The sequence below is a fragment of the Pseudochaenichthys georgianus genome, chromosome 20 (genome assembly GCF_902827115.2).
Source record: "Pseudochaenichthys georgianus chromosome 20, fPseGeo1.2, whole genome shotgun sequence".
Lineage (NCBI taxonomy): Eukaryota > Metazoa > Chordata > Actinopteri > Perciformes > Channichthyidae > Pseudochaenichthys > Pseudochaenichthys georgianus.
In genome coordinates this window covers 9,889,249-9,902,655 of record NC_047522.1, presented here as the reverse complement: position 1 = coordinate 9,902,655, position 13,407 = coordinate 9,889,249, and the positions used below count along the sequence as shown (strand labels likewise).

Sequence of the window (13,407 nt, the reverse complement as noted above, 5' to 3'; positions counted from 1 at the left end):
GAAATAAATGATAAAACGATTGATCAACTGGAGCGAATTTCTTTGTACGCGTTCAGAATGTTTCTTCCTGTCTTAAGATTCTCTTTAGTCACTTATTATGCAGACGACAATAATTCCAAGCTTGATGCGTAACATCAGTGAGCTGACTTTTTATATACAGTCCTTACTGATTGCTCTATTCTACATATTGTGTTTATGTAATGTAATGGAAATGTTTGAATTGTATGGCGTCTGGTGTGCAATCTTGTGTTTTTCCAAATAAAGAGGAAGACATTTGTTTACCACAGATGATGTCACTGATGATAAACCACCCACACATGCTACTTCAGCAGAATAGTAATCATTTATTGACATAACCCGTATTACACCCATCATGACATTATGCAACATACAGTGCAGGAAATAAGTATTTGATCCTTAGCAGATGTTGTAAGTTTGCCCACTTAAAAATAAATTAGCAGTCTATAATTGTAATGGTAGGTTTATTTTAACAGTGAGAGTAAGAATATCAAAAAGAAAATCCAGAAATTGACATTATATAAAAGATTAACATTTATTTGCATTTAACTGTGGGAAATACATATGATCCCCTTGCAAAACATGTGTTAGTACTTGGTGGAGAAACCCTTGTTGGACAGCACAGAGGTCAGACGCTTCTTGTAGTTGGTCACCAGGTTTGTGCACACCTCAGGAAGGATTTTGGTCCACTCCTCTCTGAAGATCCTCTCCAAATCCTGAAGGTTTTGAGGCTGATGCTTGGCGTCTCGAAGCTTCAGCTCCCTCCACAGATTTTCTATGGGATTAGGGTCTGGACACTGGCTAGGCTACTCCATCACTTGCATTTGCTTTTTCTTTAGCCACTCCTGTGTTGCCTTGGCCGTATGTTAAAGGGGACCTATCATGCAAAATGCACCTTTGTACGTCTTTTATACATGAATATGTGTCCCCGGTGTTCCAGGGAACTCACCAAGTGTCAGAAAACACAACCCTCTCTATTTTCCTCCTTCGCCAAATCTCTAAAAAAGGGGCTGCAACGGATCTGAAAAAAACGGATCCAGATCTCAACACTTTTCTACGTCACAGAGAAGTCCTCGGCTTATTGGTCAACTCTCCACCTATCAGGGGAATGAGCCACGGCCACGTGCATTGCCAAACCTCTCATTCGCATATAGGCTATCGGCAGGCTAAATCAACCCACATCTGTGTTTTTGCCTGCTCTTGCCAGGATGTCTAAGCCAGTTAAACGTTGTGCTGTTGTTGGCTGCAAGACTCGGGACAGGGATATGCCTCCAAAGTAATGCTAAACCCGGGATCAATACCAACCATCCGGGACCAGGCCAGTGAGGACACATCCAATTTGATGAATTGGATAAAGCTATCTCTAGCTTGTAGCATGTAGCTTCGCCGTACCAATGTCGCCTCAAACCCAAATAGTAATCGGTTAGGTGTTTATATATTTTTGTAGCATTTTATTTTGTACGCTCCGCAGTCTTTGCTTTGTCTTTTATTTGAATTATCAGGCATTTGCTAACATGTTCAGACATACTGCCGTAATGGCGATCTGTGTGAAGGCTGTAAAGCCACGCCCTAGGCGATAACACAAGTATTTATTCTCCTATTTATTAGTATTTTGTATCCTCTAAAATCATATTGAGTAAGTTATAATAACAAACGTAATCTTCTGTAGGCAAGTGCCGTTTTTTCCAGCGTTATATGTAAAAGCTTTTGTGATTGTAGTCTGTAAGAACGATCAGATATCATCGATCTGTAAGCTAAGCTACGCTACGCTAATGAGACATGCCGTTTTTTCCAGCGTTATATGTAAAAGCTTTTGTGTGTTTACTTGTTTGCGCACATGAATATAAATGGGGGTGTGTTAGGATACAACACTGTGTATGTATGCGAGGGGGGGGGGGACACCACGAGTAAAACTGAGCTAAAGCCCCGTTGGTCTGTTGTTGTTGACAAAGCCTTACCTCTAGCAACAGGCTAATTCATGGCTAGCACTCATTACAGTCAGTCTACTGAGCTCAGCCCCTCTCCAACACATCATCTGTATTGAGTCAGAAACACAGCATGCACGTTACGGTTCAAAACTAACTCAGATTGGAAAAGGCTAAGCAAAGAGCTTTGCTAAATAGAGAGTTTTAGCTCCATCTTTTGGGATTTCAGACTATATTTATCCAAATAGTATTTTCTCATCCTGAATACTAAGTTGAGATGATTTTGTTCTAACTATGTGTTCTTCTTTACAGGCCAGCACCTCACATACTTACTAATTAGTGACAATTTGTACATCCTTTGCTATTATTTACATTTGTTTGTATCATGGCGGAAATGAAAGACTGTACCTGGCAGCCCTGCACTAGAATGAAAACGCTGAGCGTGCACAAGCAACTACATCCACTGGAAACCCCCTGTATAAACTGCAGTTCCCAAAGGCCAGGAAGGGAGAATGCAGAGCAAAACCAGTAAAGACTGACCCCACATTCCGTAAGTGTTTAAAATATTTATTATACAACTATTTACAAATATAAAATAAAAAAATTAGAAAGAAGTTTCAGTTTTTTACATGCATATACTAATCTAAACCACATTTTTTGTTGTGCTTTTTTTTACCATTGCACAGCCCTACGTGGCCATCTTGATGGACCTCATCTTCGACCAAGTCTTTGTGGACCCTGCACCATTATGAGCGACCTGACAGGGAGGAGGTCATCGCCGGGTATGCTACACGGTTCAATTTGGCTGCTGTCTGAACCCAACATCGACATTTCACGGATCAGGAAACTCCCTGAGGACAACGCAGGCCGGAATCACCACTCTGATCCTGCGTCCAAGGAAGCCCCAGCACCAGCTCACAAAGCTTCTGTAAAAATATTTAGTGTCATTTATACAAAATACAAGTAGGCTACATTTAGTTTTTTTTTATGGGTTTTTTTAACCGTTGATTTTGACAATAAAGTTCCGAGGTGATATCAAAATGTGTCGTGATTATTCATGTTTGGATGGGTAAAGAATATTCTGATTTCAAAAGCATACGGTTGTGTGTGTGGACCTTTTTGTCGTACACATGGGTGTGTTATGCCATTGCTGTGTAGTATATAATATAATAGTACATGTACAATGACAGAATGAAAGATTGCATAAAGCCATATACACCAGTATTTATTTCCATGAACAATATTAGCATTCGTTTTACAATTTCAGTCAAAACAAACAAACCACTCACTGCTCTATTTGCCTCAACTGTAGTACACCATGTTCAGCTCTGTAAATATTCAACGCATTCTGCAGGGAGAACACATTTAGGCACACAGGCTCCAATCCAGGATGGTCCACCATAAAGGTTACAGAGACCTCAAGTTACTGCATCCGTCTTGACACATTGTGATAAACATATATTGAATGACATGTGAAAAATGTATTTAAATAGACAACTTAGTAAAGCTGTCAAAAATGTTACCTGTGGTATCTCCATGCAGCACACATTCTCCGTTCAGAAGGCATCGTGGCGCAATTTGCACAAAGAAGTCAATAACTGAGCTTTTAAAAACACATGAAACTACACACATTGCTGACAACTGAGGTGTTGTTGGAGTTATACTTTTTATCATCCTAAGTTATTCAACTTTCCAACGGTTGTTGCACGATGTTGGAAGAAAAGGACTGTAAACTATTAATAAACGCAATGAGGCCATTGTATATATGCTGAAAATATGAATGTCTCCCTTTATAAATATATATATATATATCGCTGTTTTTGCGTTACAAACTGTACACATTGCATTCTTGCTAATTAGCCAAAATATGAACGGAATAAGGAGCAAGCATCATAACAGAGTAAAATAAATAGGGACAACAGCTTGTCAGCTAACCATTCAGAAACGTCCTGCTGCAACCGAGATTTTTGCACCTCCACCAAAACCTCCGCTGCTTCAGGGTCAGTCTCTGGATCAAATTGATAATATGCTTGAACACATGCATTGCTCTGAGATGTCATGTTTATTCCACACTCGTAATCACAGCAAGCATATGGTAACGTGACTCTCGCCGGCTCATGCCTGCTCTTCTGCAGGGGGGCGTGGTCAGCTGCTGCTCAGAATTTTCAAAGACAGGTTTGGAATAGAGCGAAAATGAGCGAAACGAGGCATGTCTAAAAAATGATCTGTTTGGTATTTTGAAAAATAAATTGTATAAATATACCTTATATAGGTATGGTCATACACTATATCATTTAAATATAGCATGATAGGTCTTATGATGTATTATCTTTTCAATTTACACACGGCATCTATTGCACGTCTGTCCGTCCTGGGAGAGGGATCCCTCCTCTGTTGCTCTCCCTGAGGTTTCTCCCATTTTTCCCTTTAAACTGGGTTTTCTTCGGAAGTTTTTCCTTGTACGATGTGAGGGTCTAAGGACAGAGTATGTCGTATTGTCATACTGATATTCTGTACACACTGTGAAGACCACTGAGACAAATGTATCATTTGTGATATTGGGCTATATAAATAAACATTGATTGATTGATTGATTGATTGATTGATTGATTGATTGATTGATTGATTGATTGATTGATTGATCCATGACCCATTTTCAGTGTCCTGGCTGAGGGAAGGAGGTTATCAACCAATATGTTACGGTACATGGCCCCGTCATCTCCTTGATGCAGGGAAGTTGTCCTGTGCCCTTAGCAGAGAAACACCTCCAAAGCATAATGTTTCCACCTCCATGCTTGACGGTGAGGATGGTGTTCTTGGGGCTATAGTCAGCATTTCTCTTCCTCCAAACAGGGCATGTTGAGTTAATAGAAGATAAAAATAAACATAAGATTGAAATATGGACATAATCATTACAAATATACTACCAGGCAGCTTTTGACTTGACACTAAAGACTACATGGAAACATACCATTACATATATGGTCATTGTTGAATGTATTCAATGTTCTCTTCACTATCAATAATCTGTACGGGAAATGGAGACTTGTAGGAGAAAACTGAAATTGACCAAGTTGACCAATAACAGTTCTCCACGGGGTATTTCTGCATAGCCATAGCCACAATGTGTATTTACATTTTAGATGATAAAATCATCCAAGGTATGACAGAACTATAAATCCATCTCAACTGTTGATACATTTGTAGGGCAGTAGAGCAGAAGTAAGGAGGGTGTGGTGAGACATTTTTGTTGTGGGAGGATGGGCGTGATGTTTTTCTTTCTTTTTTTCTCTGTAGCTCAACTAAGCTACATTGACATTTTTGTATTTATGCCATCATTAGCAAATACATAGGTAACAAGAGCTTCTATTTAAACGGGCCATTGACCACAACTGTACAAATCAATTTCAACAGTTTGAGAACAGTGAATATAGTTCAATTAATTACCAAAATACAAATATAGATCAATAACAGTAAATGTTTTAAAAATCATTTGCTGGTCCTGAGAAACAAAAGGCTTTGCCATTCCTAAACCTCGTTTCGCGTACTTTTTGTAGACACATTGCTTCTGCTGTGTAGACTGACAGAAACATGCCTCTTCAACCCAGGAAAACGTTTCACCAGCAGCTGTTTGAAATGGTTCTGAAACTTGTTCCCAACAAATGTGTAAAAGATAGGACTGATGCAAAAGTAAAAGTAGGCAATAGTACGAGTGATTTCAAGATAACTATGTATGATATCCGGGATCTCAGCGTCGGCTTGATCACATATCAACCATACAATGTTGTATGGAGTCCAAGAAGAAAAGAAAAACAGGACAATGAAAAATATCAACCTGACAGTTTTGAACTTGGTAATTATCTTGGTCGAAATGACGGAGATAGCAATCCTAACGTAGCAATAGATAATAACAGACAGAGGAAAGATCAAGAAAAGCAAAAGCTGGATGTAAAATCCAGATGTTCTCAACATCTCCATATTAAGAGAATCTACTTCCAAAGGGAACTGCTGACAGAGTGTTCATATATTTGAAAGTTTTGTAGAGAATCATTGGCCTGATGCACGCCAAGCTGCTGATCACCCAAATTGCAACACATGAGATGACGGCATATCTTTGATTCCTCACTCGTGCCGCATTCAGGGAATACACAACTGCAAGGTGTCGGTCAAAGGTCAAAAGAGTAAGAAAGAGGACTGAACTGTAGAAGCCCAGATAGTAGACGCTACCAACAATCCTGCACATGACATCCCCGAAGATCCATTCGGAGAGCTGGTTGTAGAGTGCCTCGAAGGGAAGGCTGCTCATGAAGATCAGGGAGGACACCACCATGTTCAGAAGCAAGATGTTGGTCACTGTGGTCAGCTTCTCAAACCTAGCAGATAGTCATTTCAACAGATGGAGAGAAAAAAAATGTTGTATTGGTCAATCAAGCATTGTTGACACTGATGGTCCACACTGACATTGATGATGTTTTTATGCCACAGTTACAAAAAACCAACACACTGCTCACTCGATCTTCATTTGGGCTAAATTAGCTTTTGCAGGGTAAGATCTAACTTGAAGGGTATTATAAGTGTGGATTATCATTACATAACTGACTCATGTTTCCCGATAGAACATTGTAAACACTGTACATTTAAGATCTGAAATGGAAGCCAGGCTTCAGTGGATTTTGACCAAAGAATAACAATGGTGTTGATGGAAGATAATGTTAATCTTGCCCATACTGTACGTGAAAAGATTTGAGAGTTCACCCTGTCAGCATGCATCTGACTTAGCCCTCTTTAACTCTTGAAGGTATTCTGCATGATAGACACATATTTCAATGTTTCCATGACCATCAGAAATATTTGTTTCTTTTAAAATGTCTCTTTAAATTCTGGCTGATAAAGTTGACAGAATTGATGATTCTGTATACTATTTTAATGTTATTTTACACGGTATTTCTTTCAATCCTTTTAATAACAAGTGAGGGTAGTCAAAATATATTTCTGAAATAGAGCCTTTACAAAAAAAAGTATATAGAATGCAATACAAAATGAATTAAAAATGCAGAATATATAAACAAAAAAAGCCCAATGCAGCACGAACAAAAATTCAAGATGCAGGCAAAGTATTGTTTTTAAGTGAATTAAATATAGTTTAAATATCATTTTGTTTTTCAGATTTTCATGAAACCAAATACCACTTTTTGTAGGGTCTGCATTTTTTTCACAAATAACTATTCGTTGTATTTACATGCTGCCTCCAAATACAATATTAACAGAAAACAATGCAGCATTTAATCCAATGTTAATATCATAAATTGTGTCTGTATGCTTATTTTTTAAGAAGGTAAATCACTCAATTAATTAAACTATTAAACAACCGTCTAACTGCTTAAAAAAGCACTCACTGATAGATGATGACCAGGACCAGCCCATTTCCAAAGAGACTGAAAAGGAACATAAAGTAGTACAGGATAGAGAGCTGAGACCCCAGAGAGTCGATAGTGCTGATGGGTTCTTGATACGGTAAGTAATCATAATCATAGGTTGTAGTTTCCATTTGTGTCTCAGGTGTTGATGTGAACATCTGCAAGAAACACAAATGCAGCCTTAAATATAATATTCACAGATGGTACAGTTAGCAAGGCTTTTAAATGATAAAATAATAACTTCTTTAGAAATGCTTTGAGGTATACAAGGGAATTAAATGCTGCTAGTGAGCTTCAACAAGGCATGCAAATAAGAAGTGCTAGAAAACATTGCCTTCAAATCATTACCTACAAAGAGAAGTAGGAAATTAAAGCAGATCTTTGTGAGAATGAATGTCATGCTTAATTAAGCTGACTTACCGTGTTTGGCTTGTTGTCTGACTCCCAAGGGCAGAGTTGTCTGACTCACAGTGAGTTCAAGTCACTTCATAATAAGTCAGCCAGTTAGGGGAAGGAAGTACCAAAGAAGTGTGTGTCAGTGTATGTGAAGGGGAGGGATTGGCTAAAGCACAGCTGTTTTACCAAAAGATCCAAGTCTCCTCCCTGGACTGTTCAGTTGGTACTCAACAGCTGTGCTCACACAGAGTGCACATCACATGTTATTATGACAGTAAGTCACATGTGTCTACTAACTGTAATGCCACAAAGAAACAAAGTACTGCAGAAATCAAGCACAAACTCATCACTTATGTTTGAAAGTTGCAATATCTTTCAGTATTGTGCTGTTCTCAACATTGCATAATGATATACTGCACACTACACACTCAATTAGCATATACTGCAAATTGCCTACTTTATAACTTAGTCTGAATTCACCTTCATGGTAAAGATATCAAAATAGCAACACGTATCTCATGACTGATGGTCTCAACCCGCCAGAATCTCAAAAATGTTGCAAGATATTTCCAAACATGTGCTATTTTTGATAAACTGGCTACATCTTGGGAATCTAAATGATATCTTCCTCACCTGAACATCTATTTATACATATCAATTAACGTTAACAGCTTGCCCTTATCTTCTTTATAATATCTTGCATTTAGTGATGTATACTTTTTTGTATCTTCACCAAGGAACAACATCCAGTCTGAAAATTGAATTCAAAGCGAAACGGCACCAGAGTAAAATAAAGTAGAATACTCTCTATGGTGCGCCTTTGGGATTGTAAAGTCTGTTTTTGAAATAAATGATAAAACGATTGATCAACTGGAGCGAATTTCTTTGTACGCGTTCAGAATGTTTCTTCCTGTCTTAAGATTCTCTTTAGTCACTTATTATGCAGACGACAATAATTCCAAGCTTAATGCATAACATCAGTGAGCTGACTTTTTATATACAGTCCTTACTGATTGCTCTATTCTACATAATTTATGTTTATGTAATGTACTGTAATGGAAATGTTTGAATTGTATGGCGTCTGGTGTGCAATCTTGTGTTTTTCCAAATAAAGAGGAAGACATTTGTTTACCACAGATGATGTCACTGATGATAAACCACCCACACATGCTACTTCAGCAGAATAGTAATCATGTATTGACATAACCCGTATTACACCCATCATGACATTATGCAACATACAGTGCAGGAAATAAGTATTTGATCCTTAGCAGATGTTGTAAATTTGCCCACTTAAAAATAAATTAGCAGTCTATAATTGTAATGGTAGGTTTATTTTAACAGTGAGAGTAAGAATATCAAAAAGAAAATCCAGAAATTGACATTATATAAAAGATAAACATTTATTTGCATTTAACTGTGGGAAATAAATATGATCCCCTTGCAAAACGTGTGTTAGTACTTGGTGGAGAAACCCTTGTTGGACAGCACAGAGGTCAGACGCTTCTTGTAGTTGGTCACCAGGTTTGTGCACACCTCAGGAAGGATTTTGGTCCACTCCTCTCTGAAGATCCTCTCCCAATCCTGAAGGTTTGAGGCTGATGCTTGGCGTCTCGAAGCTTCAGCTCCCTCCACAGATCTTCTATGGGATTAAGGTCTGGAGACTGACTAGGCTACTCCATCACCTGCATTTGCTTTTTCTTTAGCCACTCCTGTGTTACCTTTGCCGTATGTTAAGGGTCATTGTCCTGATGGAAGACCCATCCATGACCCATTTTCAGTGTCATGGCTGAGGGAAGGAGGTTATCAACCAATATGTTACGGTACATGGCCCCGTACATCCTCTCCTTGATGCAGGGAAGTTGTCCTGTGCCCTTAGCAGAGAAACACCTCCAAAGCATAATGTTTCCACCTCCATGCTTGACGGTGAGGATGGTGTTCTTGGGGCTATAGTCAGCATTTCTCTTCCTCCAAACACGGCATGTCGAGTTAATAGAAGATACAAATAAACATAAGATTGAAATATGGACATAATCATTACAAATATACTACCAGGCAGCTTTTGACTTGACACTAAAGACTACATGGAAACATACCATTACATATATGGTCATTGTTGAATGTATTCAATGTTCTCTTCACTATCAATAATCTGTACGGGAAATGGAGACTTGTAGGAGAAAACAGAAATTGACCAAGTTGACCAATAACAGTTCTCCACGGGGTATTTCTGCATAGCCATAGCTACAATGTGTATTTACATTTCAGATGATAAAATCATCCAAGGTATGACAGAACTATAAATCCATCTCAACTGTTGATACATTTGTAGGGCAGTAGAGCAGAAGTAAGGAGGGTGTGGTGAGACATTTTTGTTGTGGGAGGATGGGCGTGATGTTTTTTTTTGTTTTTTTCTCTGTAGCTCAACTAAGCTACATTGACTTTTTTGTATTTTTGCCATCATTAGCAAATACATAGGTAACAAGAGCTTCTATTTAAACGGGCCATTGACCACAACTGTACAAATCAATTTCAACAGTTTGAGAACAGTGAATATAGTTCAATTAATAACCAAAATACAAATATAGATCAATAACAGTAAATGTTTTAAAAATCATTTGCTGGTCCTGCGAAACAAAAGGCTTTGCCATTCCTAAACCTCGTTTCGCGTACTTTTTGTAGACACATTGCTTCTGCTGTGTAGACTGACAGAAACATGCCTCTTCAACCCAGGAAAACGTTTCACCAGCAGCTGTTTGAAATGGTTCTGAAACTTTTTCCCAACAAATGTGTAAAAGATAGGACTGATGCAAAAGTAAAAGTAGGCAATAGTACGTGTGATTTCAAGATAACTATGTATGATATCCGGGGTCTCAGCGTCGGCTTGATCACACATCAACCATACAATGTTGTATGGAGTCCAAGAAGAAAAGAAAAACAGGACAATGAAAAATATCAACCTGACAGTTTTGAACTTGGTAATTATCTTGGTCGAAATGACGGAGATAGCAATCCTAACGTAGCAATAGATAATAACAGACAGAGGAAAGATCAAGAAAAGCAAAAGCTGGATGTAAAATCCAGATGTTCTCAACATCTCCATATTAAGAGAATCTACTTCCAAAGGGAACTGCTGACAGAGAGTTGTGTTCATATATTTGAAAGTTTTGTAGAGAATCATTGGCCTGATGCACGCCAAGCTGCTGATCACCCAAATTGCAACACATGAGATGACGGCATATCTTTGATTCCTCACTCGTGCCGCATTCAGGGAATACACAACTGCAAGGTGTCGGTCAAAGGTCAAAAGAGTAAGAAAGAGGACTGAACTGTAGAAGCCCAGATAGTAGACGCTACCAACAATCCTGCACATGACATCCCCGAAGATCCATTCGGAGAGCTGGTTGTAGAGTGCCTCGAAGGGAAGGCTGCTCATGAAGATCAGGGAGGACACCACCATGTTCAGAAGCAAGATGTTGGTCACTGTGGTCAGCTTCTCAAACCTAGCAGATAGTCATTTCAACAGATGGAGAGAAAATGTTGTATTGGTCAATCAAGCATTGTTGACACTGATGGTCCACACTGACATTGATGATGTTTTTATGCCACAGTTACAAAAAACCAACACACTGCTCACTCGATCTTCATTTGGGCTAAATTAGCTTTTGCAGGGTAAGATCTAACTTGAAGGGTATTATAAGTGTGGATTATCATTACATAACTGACTCATGTTTCCCGATAGAACATTGTAAACACTGTACATTTAAGATCTGAAATGGAAGCCAGGCTTCAGTGGATTTTGACCAAAGAATAACAATGGTGTTGATGGAAGATAATGTTAATCTTGCCCATACTGTACGTGAAAAGATTTGAGAGTTCACCCTGTCAGCATGCATCTGACTTAGCCCTCTTTAACTCTTGATGGTATTCTGCATGATAGACACATATTTCAATGTTTCCATGACCATCAGAAATATTTGTTTCTTTTAAAATGTCTCTTTAAATTCTGGCTGATAAAGTTGACAGAATTGATGATTCTGTATACTGTTTTAATGTTATTTTACACGGTATTTCTTTCAATCCTTTTAATAACAAGTGAGGGTAGTCAAAATATATTTCTGAAATAGAGCCTTTACAAAAAAAAGTATATAGAATGCAATACAAAATGAATTAATAATGCAGAATATATAAACAAAAAAAGCCCAATGCAGCACGAACAAAAATTCAAGATGCAGGCAAAGTATTGTTTTTAAGTGAATTAAATATAGTTTAAATATCATTTTGTTCTTCAGATTTTCATGAAACCAAATACCACTTTTTGTAGGGTCTGCATCTTTTTCACAAATAACTATTCGTTGTATTTACATGCCGCCTCCAAATACAATATTAACAGAAAACAATGCAGCATTTAATCCAATGTTAATATCATAAATTGTGTCTGTATGCTTATTTTTTAAGAAGGTAAATCACTCAATTAATTAAACTATTAAACAACCGTCTAACTGCTTAAAAAAGCACTCACTGATAGATGATGACCAGGACCAGCCCATTTCCAAAGAGACTGAAAAGGAACATAAAGTAGTACAGGATAGAGAGCTGAGACCCCAGAGAGTCGATAGTGCTGATGGGTTCTTGATACGGTAAGTAATCATAATCATAGGTTGTAGTTTCCATTTGTGTCTCAGGTGTTGATGTGAACATCTGCAAGAAACACAAATGCAGCCTTAAATATAATATTCACAGATGGTACAGTTAGCAAGGCTTTTAAATGATAAAATAATAACTTCTTTAGAAATGCTTTGAGGTATACAAGGAATTAAATGCTGCTAGTGAGCTTCAACAAGGCATGCAAATAAGAAGTGCTAGAAAACATTGCCTTCAAATCATTACCTACAAAGAGAAGTAGGAAATTAAAGCAGATCTTTGTGAGAATGAATGTCATACTTAATTAAGCTGACTTACCGTGTTTTGCTTGTTGTCTGACTCCCAAGGGCAGAGTTGTCTGACTCACAGTGAGTTCAAGTCACTTCATAATAAGTCAGCCAGTTAGGGGAAGGAAGTACCAAAGAAGTGTGTGTCAGTGTATGTGAAGGGGAGGGATTGGCTAAAGCACAGCTGTTTTACCAAAAGATCCAAGTCTCCTCCCTGGACTGTTCAGTTGGTACTCTACAGCTGTGCTCACACAGAGTGCACATCACATGTTATTATGACAGTAAAGTCACATGTGTCTACTAACTGTAATGCCACAAAGAAAACAAATTACTGCAGAAATCAAATACAAACTCATCACGTATGTTTAAAAGTTGCAATATCTTTCAGTATTGTGCTGTTCTCAACATTGCATAATGATGTACTGCACACTACATGCTACTGCAAATTGCCTACGTTATACAGTATACAACTGTGAGGTTCCCAGAATGTTCTTCTGAAAGGTAGGATAACGTTCTCTAAAAACATTCTTAACATGTTTGGTGATAACTTTCTTAAGATGTATGAGCGCATTGAGACAATGAATAGGATAGGATGTATAAAAACAAATTTGCATGCCAATATTCACTCATACACTTATAATCACACTAAGGTATGTAGGCCCACAGTATTCATAATATCATATGTGTAAAATATCAGAAAATAACCACACTTTTTTCTGA

The 13,407-nt window shown here is 38.0% G+C and overlaps 1 protein-coding gene and 1 pseudogene across 1 annotated transcript; both read right to left on the bottom strand.

Moving 5' to 3' along the window:
* Positions 1–3,170: 3,170 nt before the first annotated feature.
* LOC117465877 (C-C chemokine receptor type 1-like) lies at positions 3,171–7,860 on the bottom strand (annotated as a pseudogene).
* Positions 7,861–9,138: 1,278 nt separating this feature from the next.
* Positions 9,139–12,808, bottom strand: LOC117465836 (C-C chemokine receptor type 3-like). The gene is made up of 3 exons (XM_034108878.2): positions 12,719–12,808; positions 12,279–12,457; positions 9,139–11,259 (listed from the first exon to the last, which is right to left on the bottom strand). Exons 2-3 carry the CDS (start codon positions 12,455–12,457, stop codon positions 10,410–10,412), a joined length of 1,029 nt encoding a protein of 342 aa, XP_033964769.1. The 5' UTR covers positions 12,719–12,808; the 3' UTR covers positions 9,139–10,409.
* Positions 12,809–13,407: the final 599 nt, after the last annotated feature.